The sequence below is a fragment of the Pocillopora verrucosa genome, chromosome 2 (assembly GCF_036669915.1).
Source record: "Pocillopora verrucosa isolate sample1 chromosome 2, ASM3666991v2, whole genome shotgun sequence".
In the NCBI taxonomy this organism is placed as follows: domain Eukaryota; kingdom Metazoa; phylum Cnidaria; class Anthozoa; order Scleractinia; family Pocilloporidae; genus Pocillopora; species Pocillopora verrucosa.
The window spans coordinates 769458-792168 of record NC_089313.1 but is presented as its reverse complement, the minus strand read 5'-3'; the positions used below and the strand labels follow the sequence as shown (position 1 = coordinate 792168).

General features: G+C 37.6%; 4 protein-coding genes across 4 annotated transcripts; 2 read left to right on the top strand and 2 right to left on the bottom strand.

Moving 5' to 3' along the window:
• Positions 1 to 760: 760 nt before the first annotated feature.
• On the bottom strand, positions 761 to 7289 carry LOC131782540 (RUS family member 1-like). The gene is made up of 14 exons (XM_059099282.2): positions 7117 to 7289; positions 6342 to 6419; positions 5738 to 5852; positions 5144 to 5189; positions 4860 to 4892; positions 4208 to 4313; positions 3982 to 4083; positions 3692 to 3762; positions 2908 to 3092; positions 2737 to 2800; positions 2541 to 2626; positions 2278 to 2390; positions 1674 to 1737; positions 761 to 1159 (listed from the first exon to the last, which is right to left on the bottom strand). The coding sequence occupies exons 1-14, from the start codon at positions 7282 to 7284 to the stop codon at positions 969 to 971; spliced, it is 1422 nt and encodes a 473-aa protein (XP_058955265.2). The 5' UTR covers positions 7285 to 7289; the 3' UTR covers positions 761 to 968.
• Positions 7290 to 7346: 57 nt separating this feature from the next.
• On the top strand, positions 7347 to 12281 carry LOC131782541 (NIF3-like protein 1). The gene is made up of 3 exons (XM_059099283.2): positions 7347 to 8001; positions 8574 to 8688; positions 9455 to 12281. The coding sequence occupies exons 1-3, from the start codon at positions 7391 to 7393 to the stop codon at positions 9878 to 9880; spliced, it is 1152 nt and encodes a 383-aa protein (XP_058955266.2). The 5' UTR covers positions 7347 to 7390; the 3' UTR covers positions 9881 to 12281.
• LOC131782539 (bone morphogenetic protein 15) lies at positions 10589 to 12379 on the bottom strand. The gene is made up of 2 exons (XM_059099281.2): positions 12018 to 12379; positions 10589 to 11736 (listed from the first exon to the last, which is right to left on the bottom strand). The coding sequence occupies exons 1-2, from the start codon at positions 12193 to 12195 to the stop codon at positions 10913 to 10915; spliced, it is 1002 nt and encodes a 333-aa protein (XP_058955264.2). The 5' UTR covers positions 12196 to 12379; the 3' UTR covers positions 10589 to 10912.
• Positions 12380 to 14957: 2578 nt separating this feature from the next.
• Positions 14958 to 22433, top strand: LOC131782587 (transient receptor potential cation channel subfamily A member 1). The gene is made up of 6 exons (XM_059099338.2): positions 14958 to 15080; positions 16105 to 16853; positions 17741 to 17902; positions 18643 to 19988; positions 20640 to 20806; positions 21459 to 22433. The coding sequence occupies exons 1-6, from the start codon at positions 15031 to 15033 to the stop codon at positions 21856 to 21858; spliced, it is 2874 nt and encodes a 957-aa protein (XP_058955321.2). The 5' UTR covers positions 14958 to 15030; the 3' UTR covers positions 21859 to 22433.
• The last annotated feature ends 278 nt before the right edge of the window (positions 22434 to 22711 follow it).

Here is a 22711-nt window from a genome sequence, read left to right as displayed (position 1 = left end):
AACAGCTAAATCGTGCAACAAAACTCGTAAAGTTGGCCCATCACCGCGCAATTTGCTCCTTGTCGTCTCCACTTGTTCCTCTTCTAGATTGAGACAATGTAAAGACTCTCTTAGCTTCTCCAGCTTTAATCTGTTCCTAGGGACCATCTTGCCTCGGTTTCCTTTTCGTTTACTGACACCTCCGTTCATAGTGGCTCCTCTCATTTGTTAACGGATCTCTTGAAAAACCAGTGCCTTCCTCTTTCTTTACCTGGAAAAGAAGTATTTCGTCTTTTCCTCTTGTAAAACACACGTAGACAAAAGGTCTATTCAGAGTTGTCAAAGAAGCACTTTAAACCGCCATGTTCTTTTCAAAACAAACTCTTCCAAAGAGCCTGGAGCGAGACAATTCTTGTTTCGGTCTATCCGCCCGAAGCGTCCCGTTTTCCTTCTCTCGTATCTCGTATCCCGTTTCTCGTATCCCGTTTCTCGTATCCCGTTTCTCGTATCCGTAACCTAGATACCTGGAGATTTTGGCTTTTACATGTTTGGGTCTGATGTACGAGGTTGGTAACTTACTGACAGTAAAAAAAATTCCTCAGACACAAAAATTGTTGCAAATATTAGTTATCTGCCAAATGTAAATCAAAGTAATTATGAGCTGCTCAACTTGGAAAAAAATTGTTAATGTGGACATTGCAGTGGATATTACTCGTGGGGGATTGAGACAAGAAGGCAAGTAAGACATCACATTACAATCTCCATGAATCAAACTTTGCCATGCAGGTAAAACTGTGTAATAATTTTATTTCCTCTTCTGTGATGAAAAAATAAAATACATGCTAATTAAACTATTCATAAATTTTCCAACCACATATTAAATACTTTATTTCCTTACATACTTCCCTATCTACTTAACAGAGATAAAGCAATATTTTTTTGGTTAACAGACATGAACAGTTGGTTTGAAAACAATTGTATCTATTTTGTTAGAGACTTTTCTTAAATTCTATTCCCCTCACATTCCAAACAGCCCGCCATTCATCTGGGCCAAGATGTGTCCGTGAGGTTACCCAGCCAGCCTCTTCAAGACCCTTGAGGAATGCTGGGAATGCCTGCAGAGTAAAATTATGGGCTAGTGCTACTAAATCCCATGAGCAGTCAGACAAGTGGTTCCTTTCTGCAATAATAATAATATTAATAATAAAAAGATTAGGACAATCTTAAAAGTTCTGTCTAGTAAAAGATAAGACCAAGAAATTACAAATCCAAGTTGCAGCTAGTTTTGGATCAGATGCAGAGTTAAGTGAACTAAAGAATGATATACAACACTCTTTGGACTTTACCATCCCCTCCCTCTCCCTCTCTTTTCTCCCACAGTAAACATGAAAAGAAAACATTGTTCAAATATAGATCACATGGTAAGGATTAAAACATCACTCTTTCATGCAGATCAAATAAAAATAAAATGACACATGAGGATAGTCAAATTAATTTTCAGCTAAGTTATTGCTGTTATTGATTCCCAACTTCAAGTAACAGAGTAACATGAGAAATTAAATGCATTTCACCCTCTAATGTTACAAGTAAATGTAACAATACAATAATGGCGTGAACATGTGTCATAGTTGAAAGTTATCACTATTATTTTCATGAATTGCAAAATAGTTTTTAGTGGATTTTCATGAGCCTACCTTGCCACCAAAAATTATGTAAGGCCTCCAATGCTCTTTGACCTCCATCAGAATCACCAAAAACCTTTTAGAGCAAATATTTCAGGTAAAATAAGATTTGTTCCCCTTTGAATTGTACAATGATAACAGTACATAACAAAATACTACCATGTAGAGCTTGCTACTGTTCATAGAAGCAATCACATTAGCACATGTTTATTGTCTGATTTGAAAAGTTCTTGGCACCTAAATTTTCTCCTGTGACAGGATAGTCTTTTTACATTTTCAGTAATTTTGATGGCAGTGTCTTGGTCATTGTATAAAATGAGAACAATGGTTGAGTTTAGTCATCAAAAGAAAGATGTCATTGGCTTTGTCACAGGTATAAAGAAAAATTTGAGGGCACCTACAAGGAGTTGAATTCCAGACATTTGGATGTATGCTCTGATGTTCTACTACTAAGCCACAGGGAGCTTGTAGGTAACCTGCACTACATACCAAGTCTTATGTGACTGAGCATCCTGCCTTATACTATACTACTGAGAGTTGTAATAAGAATCTGTAACCATGATCTTGCCTCAGAATGAGTACTAACTAACTTAATGTAATGCCAAAATATAATTACCTTTTTGATATGTGGTTTTGTGCGTATAACATAATCAAGAGAACAGGCTTGGAAACAGCTCTGAAGATGATCTGTGGCATTGGAATCTTCATGTAATGCTACATGAACAGCACCTTGATTAGAATGGCAGTTAGAAAAGAAGATTTAGGATAAACAACAACATTAAAATCTTGAATTTTTGGCTTGAAAATTAGTGGCCACACCGACTATTTATGTTACTCAAATCTTGCACAAGCAAAAGCTTGAATATCAGGGGAAATCACCTGAATTTCTTCCTTTATTTAATGTCAGTTTCATAATATACATAGTGCTTTCAGAGTTTGGTAATGCAGCATCAAGATCATTAACACTGAAAGATACAAAACAATGTTTTGTTTGTCAGAAGAGAAGGCAAGTTAAACAAACCACACAATATAACATTCCCATTTTTAAGTCTGAAAAATAAGGAAGTAACTATACCTATTTATGACGGAAACAAATTCTGTCCCTAAATGAATTCTCAGACATTCCCCTGTGTTACGACCTGAGAAATATAGAAACATGCTTATTTCATCATCATGTTAAACTTCATAGAACAATCACAGAATCATTAGTAGACCTGGCATTCACATTTCTTTGCAGACATTTTACCAAATATAACAGGTTCCCTGTTGCCCACTTCCTGCGGAGTCATTATGTGCCCTGTTGACAGGAACTCAGTGACCAGAAGGTGCAGGCGAGACAGACTAATTGTTTCCATGACAACAGATGACACAGCTCGGAAATTTGCATAAAGGTGAAGAAATGTGAAGATGAAGAACAAAGTCCAAGTTAAGCTGAAGTAAAAGAAACACCAAAATTTATGTGATCCATTGACAAGAAAGAATAAATTTAAGTTTCTAAATAATTATCAAAACCCTTTATTCCTTGGGAGTGACTAGGATCTAATTTTTGTAAAAAGTACAACGGCTGAATCAAATGTCAAGGTCATGAAAATAAGGAAAATGATCGCAAACTAAAGAAGCTTGTGATTGTCAAACAAATTCTCCTTGTCAGAATCATAGGAAATGCAAAGATGACAGTATGGAGAATATCAATATTAATATCATGGTGTAAAAGGGATAAACATTTCTCTCTGTTCCTCTCAGTCGCTAACATGACTTCTCAGAGAAATTAACCTTTGATATGATGACAGAAGCAAAGTCTGGCAATACTTATAAAAGTCATTGGGTTTGGACATCCATACAATTTTCAGCAGCCAATAATGAACTCCTTAAGTATCCAAGATAGATGGTTACAAATTACAAAAGCTCTCAAACAAAATTTGTCATTCAGTTAGAGTGGTAGGAAAAAGTAAAGGAGTGAACTTGTTCCTCTAGAAATAAAATTGGGATTCAACTATATTATTTTTGTAAGGATGAGTTTTTAGACTTACAGAGGGTTTCCTGAGACCAAAGGTGTGATGATCAGACCAGCTATTAGTGCCATCAAATTTACTAAAGTTTCCTGAGTGAATAATGAGCATAAGATTAGTAAATTTGCTTTCAATAATTAATTATATAATTATTATATATATAAAGAAAATTACCAATTCAGAGTACATTGCTCACTAAGTAACCAGTAAATAATTAAAATCATCTCAGGATTGCAAAGATACCTCTTCTACAGTTTGCTAATACGATTGCATAAAAACAATAGGGCTTTTACAAGTACAAAATGTATTACCTGGCTTCCATCTTTAGCAGCAACATCAGCCATATTGTCCCTTCTAGCCTGGTGCTGAGTCATAGCAGCTCTTGTGGCACCTCCTGCCACACCCACAATGGACTGGGTTCCAATTCCACACCCCATCACAAAGAAAAATGAGATTACCAAAAACTGCTTTCATTGTTACTGACATTGCCATAACAGGAAGTGATAAGAGAAAAAATATTACCAAATGTGATCATACCTTTGATATACTTGATAAACATGCCAGAAAAGTGAAATATGTTTTAAATAATGGTGCCAACATCTCTATCAGAATTGATGTGTCATTCAGTATATCAGCAAACAATCTGTAAATAATGTAAAATTTTATGACTTCCTCAAAATTATGAAAAATAACCATTAATTTAAAATATCATCATTAATTAGTAAAACTTATACCTAAGAGCAGCACTTTTCATTATTTTGAAATACCTAAAAGGTTTATATTCATTTATAATATGCATATAAGTCATGGTTAAACATTTGAAGCAAAATAGCCCACATACTATAATTGCTCAAATAATTTCCTCCTGGCAAGCAATCATAAGTACATTTTCTCCCTCTCCTTTGGATGAGACACTTATCCATCCAAAGTTATCCCTTAGCACTTAGCTGACAATTCAAACATATTCATTTATACTCCTTGGTGGAGAGAGGGACTGGGAGTGAGAGTAAAGTGTGACCTCCAACAACATAAAAGAGTGAGTCCATCAGGGCTAGAAACTAGACCTCTCAACCCAGAGTCCAGCACACTGATCATGCTGCATCTCCCAAAGACAAATCATACTGATTAAGCAAAAATATATATATTAGAGAACAGCAACATCATTAGTCTGTCCTTTCATATGGCATACCTCCATTTCTTTGCATTACAATCCAAATTACTCCTAAATAGATATAACATAAACATAGTGTGAAAAATAGCTTGTTACAATTATAATAATGGTTCCCTTCCCACATATTTAGAAAACTTGAGTTTAAGAGGTGCCTGGAAGAAGCTTAGGGCTGATATACTGCTGGTGAATGTCAGGCTGTCTTAAGTTTCCTAGCAAGACAAGGGGAGAAGTTGACAAGAGTAACTCAGGTCCTTTTTCATTGCTCTCCCAAGGTAACGTGTACAAAGTCAAAGTCTTCATACCCTTGGAACCATGCAAATAGAATGCTTCCCACCATGCCTGTCCCACCTGAAAAAAAATCCATGCCAACATTAAAATATAAACAGTTAAAAATATATCAAATTCTACTATTTAAAGTTTAGATACACATATCTCTCTTCAATAGAACTCATAAAAACAACCATATGAATCTATAGGAAAGAAGTTTACTTTCAGTGCACAAAATATAAAAAAAAAGGAAACATAACCCACAAAAAGCTGGGAGGGAAGGGAAAAAAAGTGATCAACATGTAATTTCTCCTTATAATACCCATACATTATCCAGCAAACAGGCAATGAGAATACTCAAACATGTCAGGTAGAAACTGTTATCTTGATCAAACACCAAATTCTTGTAACTAGTATACAAGGTGATGTGTAGCAGCTAGAATGAAGAATTAACAATCAGATCTCTGGAGACAAAGGGTTAAGCACAAGTTCACACATGAACCATAACAAAAGTCATCTCAGATGAAATAGGGCATGCCACTGGTGCATATATGTATCAAGTGTCCAGCCTACATGCTACTCTCATCAAACATCCTGACTGGAATATGACTTATTGTTAAATATCTCACTTCTTAAAATCCATGTCATAGTTGCTGCAAGGGCTGTAGCTTTTTCATCCCCAACACCATAACCCTTCAACATAGCTTGTGTGGCGAGGGTACCAGTTATTGAAGAACAAAAAGCCTAACATACAGGTAAAACAAGTCAGCATCCATTTTTTTTTCTACTTTACAGCTTTAAACATGAATTACAGTGTTTTATTGACCTTCCATAGCAGAAACAATCATCTTTTCTTGGCTAATGAAGCAACCATGGGTATTGATCCACCTTATTGCAAAGTTAACCCATAAACTCCCAGAAGTGACTAACATGTAACTTCTCCCTACAGTATTCATACCTCATCCAGCAAATAGGTAAATGAGAGTACAAAAACTCATCAGGTAGAGGTTGTCATCTAGTTGTAACATCAAATTCTTGTAATAATTTACAAGTAAATGCGTAATAGCCGGAGGGGAGCATATTTTGGGAGCTAAAAGGTTAAGAGATGGTTTGGGAGTACTAAGGGGAACTGTCTCCAAAGAGGGAAATTTACATTTTATTTTTTTATTTTGGAAGAAGGAAGGATTAATGAGCAAGAGAGATAGATGAACAAAAACAGATAGCCTGAATTACCTGCATAGTATCCCATATTTGGTATTCCAAGTAATCTTTGCTGACACTGTCTGGGTAGCCTTGTGGAAGAAAGGCAGACTACAAAAGATACAGCCAGTCTCTTATCCACATTATATACATTAATCAACGTTTAAATTATGTTGTGTGAAGCTTTTTTTCCCTGGAGATTTCAACCTGATACTAATTATTTAGCTTTGATCATTTCTTTCAACAATTCTGCTCAAAGCATATTTGAGAATTTTTGAGATCTCCTGTCTAATATTTCATGTTGTGCATCCCTTCACCAACAACTGTCCTGACAAATTTCATACAGCCTGCAATGGGAGAGGGTTAAGTAATCACCTCCCTCTTCCCCACCTCCCTCTCCCCCACCCCCCTTCTGTCCCACCCTCCCACCAGTTCATAGCACAATCCTTGTTGTCCCTGTAAGTTTTGCAACATGGAAATTGCTCCTTTTGTCATCCTCTGCTTACCTATTCTTACCAGTATTCGGAATAAAATGAGCTAAAAATACAGATGCCTTCCTTGTTTTCTTTTGACCAAGTTCTTGTTTCTCCGAGAAACGTTGGGTAATTAACTTGTTGATCCCCTTGCAACCATGCATGCAGTATTTCATACTTTTTCTGGGAATCATGGGATCTTGGTGAGAGCTTCTAATGTCCTACTACTCTAAAATCTGCATCAAATTGGCTCTTAATCTTAAATCAATGGGGACTAATGGCTTGAGAGTACTTGGGTCCCCTTTGTAATTGCGAGGCCAACACAGCTGACATACCTTGAAAAACTGCTGCACTGAGGTAGCTGCAGAATCTCTCTTCCTTCCTATTCTTTCTATATTTCCACTTTCGGTAGAAAATCTATATTTTCTCTCTCTGCTGCCCGATCCATACTTTTCCGTAGCAACTACAAATTCATCCGCCATCTTGCCACGGTGCAATGGCATCTACCGCTGACAAAATTTAGCTCGATCCAGTATCTTATCATTTGCTCTTCTTCAATATTGTGGTTTCGAACCTAATCGTCTAGTGAGATTAAGCAATCAAAAACACATGATCTTTCTAATCACAAGGTCTTCTATATTCTCTCGAAGAATTTTGAGTAGTATAAGTCTGTCGAGACCTCGTTATTACAGTTCAATGGATCTCAAAGACGTCGTGAAAAAGCTACACGAGTTTGCGCCACTACAGCTAGCTGAAGAATGGGACAACGTGGGCTTACTCGTCGAACCATCCCGACCTCATTTTGTAAAATCACTTCTTCTTACTAACGATTTAACTGAAAAAGTAGTACAAGAAGCTATTGAAAAAGGAGTAAATATGGTTATATCCTATCACCCGCCGATATTTAAGCCACTTAAACGTCTTACTTCAAAAACGTTCAAGGAAAGAATTATTGTGAAAATGATAGAGAATAAAATAGCTGTGTACTCTCCGCATACAGCTTTTGATGCGGTTAAAAATGGCGTGAACGACTGGCTCGCTTCAGGTCTGGGAAGTGCAGAGGTGGAACCCCTTCAATGTTCAAAAGGATCTGGTTCTTGTCAGTACAAAGTATTGACAAGTATGTTGACCAATCAGGAAGGAGAAAGTTTACTAAAGCTTCAAGACACCCTCAAAGGACTCGATGGAGTAGAAAGGATTGAGGTGGTGGCTGTAACAAAGTATGTTTTGACCATCTGAACAATTAGATGGGGGAGGAGGAGAGGGGTTGTTTGTTTAACATGTGTTTAGGAGGGTAAAGAATCTCCTATTCCCCTTTAAGTTCAGCCCTTTCTAAGAGATTCCCCTCTAATACTTAATGAGTGTGGCCCTAACTATGAGCTTATTCAGGCATACATGTTACACACAGCTGTTTGGAGAAAGGTTGTCAGGAAAAAGGACAAAATTTCATGTGACATCCTTAAAAGGTAATCTGGGTATCTGGCAATCAATGAATTTTTATAGTGCAAATTAATAAAGTCATCAAACCTTTGATGCCTTCTTCGTACAATGAATTTTTCTCAGATTTCCCTGAAATCCTGGGGCAAGAAAGATTACCTTTTGGGGTTGTATGCCTTTTTCTGAAAGCCTTACTCAAAACAGCTGTTTATTAGTAGTGAACCGCTAAGGGCAGTGTCAAGAGTCATTTTGTTTTGAAATGTGAAATATTTAAAACATTTTTGGAATGTTCTCCTCCACAATTTTTTCTCATTAATAAATGCTTAGGCTTATTGTATTTTTTTGTTCTTAACAGACCAGAGACAATTTCCTTACATTGCACTGAGACTGGCCTGGTCAATGCTTTTCAGATGTTGACTTCTCAGTTTCCTGAAACTGTTGGTAAAACAGAAGTGATGCCTTTAGCTCAGGTGGGGCTAAACAGTGCTCAGAACAACTGACAAAGCTTGAATCTGTAGATCTGTTTCCATATACAGCTTCCATATGTGTTTTCTAATCTTCATGGTCTTCCACAGTGACTTGCAGGGCTCAGAAAATTGACAAAGCTTAAATCCGTATATCTATTTCCATGCACAGCTTCTACATATGTTTTCTAATCTTCATGATCTTCCATAGTGACTTGCAGTACTCAGAACAAGTGACAGAGCTAAAATCTACATATCTCTTTCAATGATTGTCCACCAGGGCACCCCCATGCATTTTCTAATCTTCATGACCTTCTGCAATGACTTGTAGCTCTTGAATAGTTTTCATACCAGTATCTTCAAGCAAGAATTCCCCATAGGTGATTCTTCCCTTTTTTCTGTACTTGTTCTTCCTTCCTTCAGTTGTTTGCCGGAGTACTAAAAACCTTCCTTTAGTTCAAAATATGTTTAATACCTGTCAAAACCTTAACAGCCGATAACCATCACTATTTTGAGGCTTCATGCTTATAGAAATGTTACATAATTTTTTCTTTTTGTTTAATTGAAATATCATAACATGGAACAAATTTGATCAATTGATTTTTCTTTTTGAAATATCTTCAATCAATGTCAGTATCTGAGAAACTGCACACCTACCCCTCCCCTAACCCAACACCAGTCAACTGATGGCAAGTTAGGGTTAATGTTGAGTTTGGGGAGGGGTAGGTACACAGTTGCTCAGATACTGACATTGATCTGTTACTTTTCACAGATTCCTCTTTTGGGAACTGGTCAAGGAAGACTCTGTACACTACAGACACCAGTTACTCTGTCAGAATTGATAAACCGCATCAAAAACCACCTGAACCTTAAACATGTTCGTCTTGCTGCGGCACATTTAGGTATGCCTGAACTAGCTGACCCCCAGCAAAGCTGTGTTCAGACTATCGCAATCTGTGCTGGGTCAGGAGCTGGTTTACTGCAAGGAACAAAGGCTGATGTGTATTTGACAGGAGAAATGTCACATCACGAAGTGCTAGAAGCAGTGACAAATGGAGTACATGTGGTCTTGTGCGAACACAGTAACACAGAACGTGGTTTCTTGCTGGAATTTAAGACAAAATTGAATGGCTTGTTAGAAGAGAAGGTTAATGTGTTGGTTTCTTCATATGATGCAGATCCACTTCAAGTGGTATAGGAAGCAAATTTCTTTTTGGAGACAAAGAACAATTCTTTTGATGTTCATTAACCCTATAGCTCACAAGATCTCATCAGTAATTCTTCTTACAGTCTGTCATACAATTCTTAGGATTTTAGTTTGGAGAACTTGGTATTTAATCAACTAAACAATCTCCTAATTGATAGTTTCCTTTATTCTTATCACTTGTCTACTTGACATTTTAAGGAGAAATTCTGTCTTGGTCAGTCATGGGAGTTAAATCCTCAAATTGATTGAAAACCAAACAGATGCAATGAGTGTACTCATTGACCTCTTGGTTTTAAGGTTGACAACTGAATTTTGTCCTTGATGAGTACAATTTAATACTGAACTTTCTAAGATGACATTGGGCCAGTCTTGAACATGTTCACTAAGCTTGAGATATAAGCAGTTAACCTGCAAATGAAAAATGCTCAAGCCTTTATTTCTCTTGAATTCTCTTGGAAATTAAGTTTGGCTCAATACTGTCGGCTTACTGTTGTTTTGGAAAACATTCCAGGCTCCTTTTAAGGGCAGTGCAGGTGAAATTGACAAGTAGACTAGGGCAAACAAATAGAAAACAATGAAAAAGCAGGTAAATACAGTTGTTTAAGGGGATTGTGTTAACGTGCTTAAATATGTGTCAGATCCACTTAAGTTATCAACGATCAGTGAGAAGAAAGCTATAAAAAATAAGACAAAACCAAGTGAAACTTTGAATAGCTTTATTAAGTATCAGAGCTAGTGAACTACTTTTTCACTTCAATAGACAGTGTGCAAACTTTTAACGTTAGGAAAGCCCTAACAAAGAAAGTGAAGAAGCAAAATTATTTTAGATACTTTTAACAATATAATGAGCAAATCTGAATGACAAAATATGTAGCACAGGTGAAAAAAGTCTTAAAAGATATAAAAGTAGCAGAAAGCATCTTTAAAGGTATGTACTGTAAAAAGTACTATCTGAAAATTGGCTTTTGGCTTTGACTGTGGGCGAACCCGAGTTTTCGTTATCTGTGAATCATGTCGAGGCATTTAGCGACAACCACAAGCACTTGCAGTCAAGTCAAAAATAGTCTTTCTCACCAAGTTGCCATTGGCTTCTCTTTTTAAAACACCAAGTCCTTGATATTTGGTCGGAACGCACTTACTCTGCACGAGATTCGCACGAACTCCTGGGGACGAAAACACACGTCTCCGTTTGGCGAGCTCCAAGACGAACGCATGTGGTGTGATGTGTTTCGCAGAGGAGCTCATGCTGTCAGCTACATCACATCGGCCATAACACAAAGAGAAGTTGATAAGGCCTTTAGGTCGAACATACACGTTGGACAGGCCCAATCGTGCAAAGGAGGTTCTGAAGCTATGAAGTCGACATTCTGTCGGGTACTGACCACTGCGGAGTTTGCCATAGCGTCTCTTTGGCTTATTACCAGTGGAGATAGATCTTGTAAACGTTGTTGAAATACTCTTGAAATAGGCCACGAGGAAAACGGGTCCATTTTTCCACCACTCTTCAAAATTTTTTAATTCTTTCCGCGAGGTGTTTGTGATGATGAACTCAACTTTCACTTTACGAAGGCGTCTTTGTTCCTTCCACTGATCCAAAAGCCTTGATACGTCATAAAGTTCTATCGTCTTTGTTGTGTTTACAAGCAAATCTTGTGTGTTGTAAGCCAGTCTAACTCCGTCCTCGTCAAGGACGTCAAAAGCGAAGATAACGTTATCTTTTGTGGGAAGTCTAAGAAAGGCCAGGTGAAGTTTTAACGTGTTCTCGATGTCAATGGCCGAGGTATCAAAATGGGTTGTGAACTTTATTTTGTACTGATCGTCAGTGTTGGTGTTTCGACGAAGAAATCCTGAAAAAGATGGGATTTTTAACCCCAGGCTCTTGATGATCAAATGAAAAAAAAACACATTATACAAGCAAATAATTCCTCACGATTGTTTCAAACAAGAACGGGAGTGTCTCGCACACCAAGCAAACATGTACATTTTTCGGTACAAAATTACTTCATTCATCAAATACTATCGTATGTGCCACAGTTTGGAATTAAAATATATAAAAAAAAAACATTTCCAACTCTAAAGATGCAAATCGAAGGCAGAGAAAACAGTTTTAAGCGCAATGCAAACAAACCTTTGTCAAATACAAAGAGGAGGTTTTCATCTTTTGAAATCCTCAGATCCTCTGACAGTTCCTCGATGTAGTCAGTAAACGTTGTGCTGCGCTGGTCAACAGATATCTTTGCCGAGCTAAAAACGATCATGAAAGTAAGAACAGAGAACAAAGATTGTGCATTCCTGAACTGGTTCATCCTTAAAGTCTCAAGATTCCAGAGCCAAACCTAAGAGAAGGTGGATCTAAATATGAGAGTTTCCTCTTGAAGACATTTATTTTTACTGAGGTGGCCAAAAAGACGCCAAAATGTTTTCGAGGCGACAAGAAGGCGTATACGTGCGCTGTAAAATATACAGCACTCCCAAACTTTTAAACATGATAGTTGATAGCTGATTAAAGGAAGCTTTTAAGACCTTATCTCATTTTCATAGTTTCATTAGTAATTAAAACCTTAGCATGTATCTCTCCTTCAAGTGGTTTGCCTCATAAGTCACTTGAAGACCTAGGAAAAATCGTGGTAACTTAAAAATCATAGTCAGCTCGGAGAAGATAATTGAAACATGTACTCTGCTAGTTCGAGGTGAATGCCAGTCGCAGGATTCAAAGCGTACAAATGGTTAGGTTTTCGACGCACGTGATACAGAAAGGAAACGAAAACAGACAGTTGAATGAATAGTTTGTTATTCTTTTCAAAATATTTTTAAAAACATGTTTGCACAAGTTCTGAAACAGCTATCCATTGCTCTAAGAGGCTTTAAACGTCGCCACTTGATACTGCAAACTGACATATCAATCCTTAATCTCTCCTTTTTCGAATACCACTGCCATAATGTTCCTCGTCTTCTACACGCGTTGGTAAGTATGCCGGTTACCTAACTTGGTCTTGCCAGCCCAAACTGACGTACAATCAGATATTTCTTTTGCAGTAAATACGTTAGAAAGTTGTGCAGTTTCCGCAGATTATGAAATCAGTTTCATTCCTCTCCTAATAGGCTCCTTTGATTTGAAATGTCCTCCGTGTTCCGAATTTTTGATTTTATCTAGTTAATGAACTGTAAACGCTTCCACACAGTCTAACTAATCATGTTCAAGATAATGATAATAACAACGTATTTTAATGTACACAGTATCATCTAAATGTAACTTTATCCATCTCCAGTTCTAGGAACACAGTTAATCGTCGTAGTATGGTATAAATGCAGTATACATTAGGGTTTTAAAAATTGCATGACACGTGAAAATTTTATGTGGATTACCAACTCAAAATTTATTAAGTTTCACGTTTAAAACAATTTTAAAACGTCTTATAAACTTTCCAAACTTTTTGCCGAATCATCGACTTTTGCAAGAAGAGGCCGAAGATCATTTATTCCAGATCAAGGCCTATCTAAATTCATATTTTATCTCATGATGATAAAAAGAACAACATTTTCCATAGGCGACTCTAAATTTCTGAATTCCATAACACTTTCCTACATGATCCCACTTGATTAAACACTTAGGCTCGCGTCCAAAGAATTCACTAAATTTACTACTTGTTTGTGTGATTTATAGATACGAAAAACAACCTGTAGCGAAACAATAGTTTTATCCCACAGAAGGGCGATGTTTCTTTATAGCAAAAAAATTGCAGGTTTGCTTTGAACACGAGGCAAACCATGAGCACAAACAGGCTGTTCTAAAGCTCTTACCGGTGACACTGTTGTATTGGAGACATGCAAATTGTATTTGATTAAGTCAGAGATGGTTAGCTTTGAGCTAACAGCTTCACCCATGGGCTTATAAATAGTTTGGCGTTTATTAACTTCCATGTTTGTTTGTTCTCTTCTTTTTTTTTTTTTATTGTTGTTGTTTTTCTTCTCCCTCGGTGATATTTAGCTCACATTTATTTTGTGCTTGTACACAATCTTTTCAACTAAGTGCTCTGAAAATGAATGAAATATTTTGCTTTAATTGTGTTAAAGGAAAGTATCAAGTCTTTCAGTGTAAATCTCTGTGGATATCGCCAACAAATTCTACCCTGTAGAACACGGAAAATACGTCATGTAATATTCAAAATACTGTGAAAGTAGCAAATGTAGAAGTACAAATGTTGCTGTTGCTTCAATTGATCGGTTTCGACGCGGCGAAGCGTATCTACCACGTGCGAGAAGTATGGAAAGGCGAGGAACCTGCTTTGGAGAACACGTTGTTGGCCAAGTTAAGAAACAGTTATTTGTTATGAAATAAGTGACTGATTTCGACATTGAGTCGTAATTTTTATGCTTTTAAGATCCATGCAAGTATTCTTTTTAATCAGAATAGTTTAACTCCTACATTGAGTGAGATTTCTACCTATTAGATTTCTCAGAATTCTGTTAAAATCACTGATCTACTTTTAGACCGAAAGTTATGAAATAATTCACATTAGAAATTTTTAGTACTTTTTTCTAAATATTTACTGGAGGACTATTAAATCATATTTTCATCTCTGATGATTGGATCAGTTTTATGGATCACTGATACACTTGAGCAATTAATTAAAAAACGCAATAACTAATCGAAAACATGATAGCTGAGCTGCAAAAAGTGAGTGTGGTTTATTTCCCGGCATTATTCTCTGTGCGCACCAGAACTTTCTTGATACATCGAAAACACGAGTTTCAGACTAAATGAGCAGAAAAATGCACCATCTCCAAGGGTGGAAATGCCGCACTTATTAACAAAGAAAACTTAAAGTTTGCAAATAAACACCCAATCCACGTGGCTTAATTAGATGTTCGACCAGTAATTAGCAACTTTGAAGAAGAGCGCTCTATTGGTTGCTAGGCACGTGACAGATTTTGGCGGAAAAATGGCACGCTTGAACCTGCAAAGAACACACCAAGTCTTTTGTTTTTCTTTTGTTTTGTTTTGTTTTATTAGGCTTTGCTGTCAAATGAGTTACTATACTGAAGGAATTTAAATCCCTTTTGGTCAAGAAACCCTTCACTTCGTTCGAGTCTTTGGAGCAGCTTGAATAAAGAATTGAAAACTTCACCAGTGACTGAAAATGGTTTACCCTGAGGTTGAATTCCACATTGGAGGGAGTTATTTTGCAAGGTTTGTTTTCGTTTCCCGGCAGTTATCATTTTCAAGTGATTAATTTGATATTAGGAAACTTCACGCCATTTAATATCGCTGTTCCTTTGCTCCTAAAGTTTTTCAAAGCTGTAGAAAAGAGAAAATATTTCTCTAACATCAGATAGGTTTCATTGATGCTACATGTGTAGCATTTGTCTAAAAGGAAAAAATTTCATCCAGCGGAACTCTTGATTCTGACTTCCTTAAAACTTCTACATGGAAGCCATTGAGTTATATCTATAAGCGCTGGCTCGCCATTGATAATGTATCAGGTGTACAACAACAGCTTACCGGAGCAACGTACGGTCCTACTTAGAACTCGTTATAAAGAAAATAATTACAATTCGAGCGCATGAGTGTCTTCTCGCAAGTTCGATATCATGGTGAACTCAGAAGAAATAGTATAAGATATAGGGGTCCTATCGTGTGGAAATCAATCCCAAAATTCAGCAGAGATGCTACATCCCTAGCTTTTTAGAGGAAAACTTAAACTTGCCTCAAGAGCATTGGGCCAAATACAATTGGAGAAAGAGGCCTGTTCAATTCAATCGAAAGATCCTGTCCTCTTATATTTCTAATAGTTTTAATACATCCTTGTTTTTAATCGTTTTAAGATGTAACTTTTAAATACATTCAATTTAAGCGCTTTAAAGGAAATTTATGGCAGGTCTACACCAGCCCATGGGTTGCCACAAACAGACCTGCCACACCGAAAAGTATTTTTATTCGATGTTTGTTTATAGATGGTTTAAATCTTATTTAAAATTTGCATTTAATTTGAGTCACGTGCTCGGCAACAGACTACTGTTTGCTTAACAACAACATGGCGGCTAAAACGTCACGAACCTCACAATAAGCACTCAGTGACAGACACACGAGAACATTAATGTGTAAGATTTCCAAGTTACTCTGAGCACTTGTTGAGTCTTATCAAGACCATGCCGCTGTTAACGATGAAATTGTGACAATTTTAAATCAGTTATAAATCGTTTTTGATTCGTAGCCGAACAGATGAATTAATAATGGCTAGGAATGGGAAAGTTCATCCGGTGATCTCGGCAAACAACGACCAAGATTACCGTCGTGAGTGCGTGGAGTTGAAAGGGATGAATCATGTAACGAAGTCGAGGAAAAGAACTTCGACAGCTTCAAGTGAAAACTGGCAGAAAGTTTCCAAAGAGGTCATGGCATTTTCGCGGTGGAAAGGTTACACACGCTCTATGAGATCACTGGCTGGGGAGAAAAACTCTTCCGCATTGAATAATAACAATCGAGCTACGCGAGTTTACTCGAGATCAAGTTCGTACAAGGAAAGAGAAATGAACTGTGTATTGGATAGTGATGTCGAGGATTTAGGAAATGAGCGACTTTCCATGTATGATACAAATGCTTATATGAAACCAATGCCTGCTGTAAATCAAGGCGAACCCACACATCCTTCGATCGCAGCCAGCAGAGCATTGATCATCTACTTCGCCAAACTGGCCAAGCAAAGCATTGAGACGGAACAAGAGCTTGATTTTGAGTTTATAGAAGGACTGCTTGGTGAAGGAGCTGACATAAACTTTACTGATAGGCACGGACAAAGTGTTATGCATGAAGTTGCTCGAATCTGGCACGTGGATGTTGCCAGGTTTGTTTTGGAAAATGGCGGAGACGTAAACAAAACAGACGAGTTTGGACGGACGCCACTACATATTGCTGCATCAATTGATTATCCTGAGATGGTAGAGTTTCTAGTTACCAGCAAAGGTTAGTTTTATGAGCGTGATTATTACCTTACCTCATTTAAGTAAACTCTAATTAGAGTCTATGTATTTCATATCCTCTTTTTGTATTCCAGATCCCACACTAATGAGAGCATTACGATCCTTATCATTAAGTGCTTTGATTTTTAAATTAAATTTCCATTTTTGATGCAATCGATTCAATCGCTGAATATTAGTTTTATGAAATATGAAAAGCTCCTCTTGTCACATTTACCATACTTATACTGTAATAGACACAAACTGTGAGCTAAATTACCGATTTAAATGTTTTATGTACCAAAGTGAAATTGTCCAAAGCAAAATTGCCTACTGATTGATTCATGGAGAACTTATATTCAGAGGAGCCCATATCAAACAGATATACACCATCTGAAGAATACACAATTCGTAGAAAAAACCAATTAACTCCTTATTTTCAATGAACAAAGCCTCTGTTTACCGACACCCTTGAAGTAAACCTTAGTAAGGATTCTATGGGTTGCCACTGTGCATGGCTCAAAGTAGTGTCCATTTTAACATTATACCAATCACCCAATTATTCTCATTATCAAACTTTCAAAATGCTTTGTTTGTTACCTTGGAAATGCTATCAAAGAAATGGAGAGACACTTTTTTGACACTTAAGGTTGCTATAGCAAATCTGTAGAAAATCTGATTGTAGTTCAGAACCACCTTATATTTTTAATGCTTTAAATATTGTGTAGAATTTATTAGACATTGATTGATATCATTTTCAAGTAAACACAAAATAGTGTGGTAGTATTGATCCATTTAATGATTTTTCTTGAAGAAAAATAGCTGAACCATTTCCGCCATTGCATATTCAATTCAAGTTTTATAGCATCCCTTTTTGTGCACTTTTTCTAATAGCTGATCTGCATGCCATCACATTTGGAGAGTTACAAACACCCACTCACTATGCTGCTAAAAATGATGCATCTAAAGCACTGAGAATGCTTCTTAAGCTGGGAGGCAGGATGGATGATACAGACTACAAAAGACGCACTCCTCTGCTTGTAGCAGCTGAGTTAGGTATGATTTGAACTGAATCCTATTGGTTCCTTTAATCCAGGAGTGATTAACAAGTAAATTCTCCCTATAGTATTAATACATTATCCAGTAAACAGGTGATGAGAACACTCAAACTCATCAGGTTGTGGTTTTTATCTTGATCTTACACCAAATTATTGTAACTAATTTACAAGGAAATGTGTAAAAGTTGGAAGGGAGAATTAACAATCAGATCTTGGAAGTTGAAGGGTTCTTGGTGATTCAGAGTGGTAAAGTCCAATGAAATGCGTCATTCTTGTTTCCTAAGCTAAGCAACTATTTTGCTTGAACTCTTAGTTTTATTTTGTTTGAGGGGGTTGAATTTATTAGTAACTTAAGTAATTTAAGTAATTGTTCCTGAAAAGCCCCATTGGGGAGGTAACAATAAAGTATGTATGTTGAAAGTTGTTCCATACAAGATAGGTGTATTTTCTGAAAACACAAACTCTTGCCTCAGACAGTTGGACTAATTCTGTATAGCTCCGTTTCCAAGTTAATAACTCATAAAGCTTGATCAACTATTTCCCCTTTGAAATTGTCATTGGTAAATTTCCGTGGTTTTTCTTTCTTAGGCTCAAGATTTCTTAGGTGGCAAATATTTATTTGTACCCTATATGTATTTTTCACTTTTTTACTGTGGTCTTCACAATTATTCAGAGATTCAGATTTGTCTAACATGAGTGTGGCCGTGAAGGTGTATAAATTCCTTCTTTGTGTTTCAGATCGATCAGAAACAGCCAAATATTTAATAGATCAAGGCGCAGCTGCTGGTGTTCAAGACAGTGCAGGCAGCTCAGTTATGTCTTTCATGATCTCCAAAATGCCTCCTGTCGCAAAAGAAGCCTTGGATCAGTTTCACACAACAGACCGGGGTAACCGCCGGCAGTACTTCTACCTGAATCATCTGGAACCTTATCTGCCGGACGAAAACGGTGCATACGTTTCTTGCGCTAGATCACCGCTTCACTGTGTGGTATATTACAAACAAATGGAACTTATAATGCACCCAGTTTTCAAACGGCTTCTTGATGTAAAGTGGGACCAATTTGGCTGGCGTGGAACAATAAAGAACATTTTTGTGCACGCATTTTTCGTGTTAGTATGGACAGCGCTAGGTGTGACTCTTCATTTCGGAGACGATTCGATTACGAACTATTACAAACCTCCCAGAGATTATATATGGCGAATTGTTCTGGAGAGTTTAGCTTGTTGCATGACTCTTTACTTTATTTGCCTGGAGTTTCAGGAGATTAGTGCTTCGAAGAAGTCGCACCGAAACTGGAAAAGATGGAGGATCGATGAGCTCGAGAAAGACCTACAGTTTTCTCATCCGCGTTGGCCAGAAGAGAGAAAGTACCTTGAAATGGAACGCAACGACATCTTAGATTCAGGAATTTCTTACTTTAATGACGCTTGGAATTACTTTGATTGGGTGACATACGGCTGGATTCTGGGAATAATTGTGACTCGTATTTTTGCTGTTGTGTTAGCCAGCGATGTAGCTCGCTCCCTTCATCCAAAAGTGTTCGCTATTGCACTGATTTTCATCTGGCTTCGACTGATGAAAGTTTTCCGCGCTTTCATTTCACTGGGACCGTTCATTGTTATGATCGGACATATCATTGATGATACTCTTAAGTTTGGCTTCCTTTATTTTATATTATATGTACCTTATGTCTGTGCGTTTTGGATGACATTCGGAGGCGCAGAGAACGCTGCAGTTATGAGAGCCAACGGGTTGGACGGTGACGGATGGGAGAACTTTAACGATCTTATGTATTCCGTGTGGCAGTTGACAGTTGTAGGGAATTACCCCTGGGATTCCCTGCTCGTGGTAGACCGGTTAATGGCGCAGATTCTCTGCGGAACTTACCTAGCAGTGTCAGCTATTGTGATGATAAATCTTTTCATTGCGCTGATGTCGGACACGTTTCAGCGTGTTTATGACAACGCCAAAGCGAACGCAGCCATGCAGCGCGCAAGCACCATACTGACTATGGAAGAGAATATGGGAGACAAGACTCGGGAAAGATACAGGAGACTGATTCATGAGAGATTCTCTCCTGAGGTGAGACATAAAGATCATCTTCTTCCAAAGTTAGTCTCATTCGCAGGCTTTGTACGGTCCAAAGACTAGAGTAATGAAGACATTCCATTTTATCAAGCCTTATTTTGACGCCAAAGAGAGATTTACGCATGTTTAATAATATTGGTGTTTACAAATATGTTAAAGATTGTTTTGAAAGTATAAAATGATTTATAAGGAAGCGCAGGGAGAACTAAGAATCTTATACAAATTCGCACCGGAGTTGGCGTCCATGCATGGACGCGCACTTGTCTAGATAGCTCACATGCGCTGTATTCTCCGTTGAAGTAGGAATAATTAAGATGTGAGAGTTTTGGTTCAGCTCAACTGTAACCTGAATGGGAATTGTCAGAGTTACCAAAAAACTCACTCAGGTGGTGTACGTGTAAGTCTGCATGGAAGTCCGTTAGATCAGAATAGGGCTTTCCGCGCTCGTTCGCTCTCTTTTGCTCTCTTCCGCGCTCTTCGGGCCTTCAGCCCTATTCTTTTAACTTGAATCCAATGTCGCTGCAGTTGATTATTCCCCTTCAAATGAAGCCGTTTTTTACTTTTTCTATCTAATACCTTTTGTTACTTTTAATGATTTTATAATAACACTCATTCTTATCTGTTTAAAATATATTTACTCATTAGGAAATGTATTATGATGATGACTCCACCCAGCCTGGTTCTGGTGAGTTGGAACGAATGACGCATCAAATCAAAGACGTGGTTGATGAAGTGTTCGAAATGCTACAACCGATGAACCGCAACGGATCAGGAAAGACGGCAGATAAAAGCACCAAACGAGAGATTGAACGGTAAAGGATAACATACTTTTATTGTTTGGGAAGTCACTGACTGGCAGAAAAGTACTTTGGGGAAAAATGCATTTGAACATTACATAGGTGGCTTATACTTCTAAATTTTAAGACAGTATCAACTTTGAAACAGTCCTCGAGTAATGTTTAGCAACGAAAGTAGTGTTTTTCATCCGTTACTTACCAAAAAGAAATTTCAACTTAAAAATGTTACACTTGTTTCTGTAGCGTAAAGTAGCTCACGAAGTATTCCATAGTCCATTTGGGCTGGGCGGTCACATTCTGTCGAAGGATATGAAGAATGTCCTAAAGATTTGTTTCGTCGAAATCCAACAGGAAGGCTTCTGCTGATGATGTTTATTAATCGGCTATATCTTGAACCCTTAAATCTCAGGAGTGATATCGATTCACATGTAACTTCTCCCTATTATACCCATACATTACCCAGCAAACAGATGACGAGATTACTCAAACTTATCAGATAGATGTTGATATTTTGATTTTACGCCAGATTCTTGAAACTATTTTACAAGGAAATATATAGCAGCTAGAGGGGATAATTAACAATCAGATCTTGGGAGTTAACTGGTTAATCATGTCTCTGTTGTATATGACTAATTCGTTTTCTTTGTTCTGTTCTTCTTGTATCAAGCTTGCGATCTGACCTCGCAGAAGTTTCCAACCGACATGAGCAGACTGTGAAAGAGATGAGAAACGAAGTAGCAGAGATGAAGGCTTTGTTGATTCGTGTTTTGGAGCGAGGGTCAGTACCGTCGCTACCCTCTGTCCGATCTCTTCACGATCAAACTCAAATTCCTGAACGCCACTCCCCAAACGAGGCTCGAAATCCTTCGAAAAGGTCAGCGAGTAATCGTTCGCACCGAAAACGGCATCGACGGCAGCATAGCTTTCCGAGTGATGACGAAGTTGATCACGGGGATTACCAAGGATTGCCACTGACCGATGACATTGGAGGCGATGCGAATGAGTTGCCCAGTGTGCGGGTGTTGACTACGCGCGCTACAGCTCGTAAACAGCAAAGAGACGAATAAGATCACAGCTGAACAAACGAAGTAAAATAAAGATAAACCGCACGTTAGCTAAAACTGGAGACACAAAAACATTAATATTCAAAAATGACAGACAAATAAGGGGAAATTCTTATTTAATCCGAGTTACAGCACAAATATGGAATAGAACCAAGCGAGTGCAGTGTTTGGCCCCGCGGCATAAAAATGTCGTACCTCGACAATCCGGCCTTTTCCAGTTGAGTGTTTCTTCATAGTTTGTCGTGTAATTTCGGGATTGGTTTACTCCGTGTCAAGAGAGATCCTTTAACTAAAGCCATGTTATATGAAATATCCGCTCAACCAATCGGTTCCGTCGAAAACGCATTTCGTAACTGAGTTGTCGGTGAAAAGCGACTTGTACGAGAATGGTCAACATTTATGTTAAAACCAAAATGACATTTTTTAACGGATGTATAGTTTTGTAAAAGCACGAGAGGCTTTTAAAACAATGGATGTATTTTTATAAAATGGAGAGAAAGTTGTCAACTTACTCTATTTTTCTGTATCCTATATAATATATAGTGTGAAGAATATAAAAATGAATTGCTTAAACTTGATCAGCAGTATGCCTACGATACTACTTTGAGAGAAAAGAAGGACTCAGAGGTCTACTCTTGTAAAAACATATCAATCTTCTCGGGCGCAAGGCCTGCGACGAGGCTTAGGTGCTTTGGTCGTTTGTGATCATACTAGGAAAACCGACAGAAAATTGTAACACCAATTTAACAGTTTTTTCTTTGGCATGAGATAACAGCGCGCCTCAAAATAACTCGCACTATCTTGTGATAGAAGAAAGGGTGTGTGATATAAAAATTATTACTCATCGTGAGGTCAT

Coding starts and splice junctions, on each gene's coding strand:
- LOC131782539 (XM_059099281.2), bottom strand. CDS start 12,195: ATGAACCAGTTCAGGAATGCACAATCTTTGTTCTCTGTTCTTACTTTC. Junction 11,737..12,017: donor CCTCTTTGTATTTGACAAAG/GTTTGTTTGCAT, acceptor CATCTTTTTCAG/GATTTCTTCGTCGAAACACC.
- LOC131782587 (XM_059099338.2), top strand. CDS start 15,031: ATGGTTTACCCTGAGGTTGAATTCCACATTGGAGGGAGTTATTTTGCA. Junction 15,081..16,104: donor GGAGGGAGTTATTTTGCAAG/GTTTGTTTTCGT, acceptor TTTGATTCGTAG/CCGAACAGATGAATTAATAA. Junction 20,807..21,458: donor ACCAAACGAGAGATTGAACG/GTAAAGGATAAC, acceptor TCTTGTATCAAG/CTTGCGATCTGACCTCGCAG.
- LOC131782540 (XM_059099282.2), bottom strand. CDS start 7,284: ATGCCATTGCACCGTGGCAAGATGGCGGATGAATTTGTAGTTGCTACG. Junction 4,084..4,207: donor GTTTATCAAGTATATCAAAG/GTATGATCACAT, acceptor ATTGGAACCCAG/TCCATTGTGGGTGTGGCAGG. Junction 2,391..2,540: donor AAATAAAGGAAGAAATTCAG/GTGATTTCCCCT, acceptor ATTCTAATCAAG/GTGCTGTTCATGTAGCATTA.
- LOC131782541 (XM_059099283.2), top strand. CDS start 7,391: ATGATCTTTCTAATCACAAGGTCTTCTATATTCTCTCGAAGAATTTTG. Junction 8,002..8,573: donor GAGGTGGTGGCTGTAACAAA/GTATGTTTTGAC, acceptor TGTTCTTAACAG/ACCAGAGACAATTTCCTTAC. Junction 8,689..9,454: donor AAGTGATGCCTTTAGCTCAG/GTGGGGCTAAAC, acceptor TACTTTTCACAG/ATTCCTCTTTTGGGAACTGG.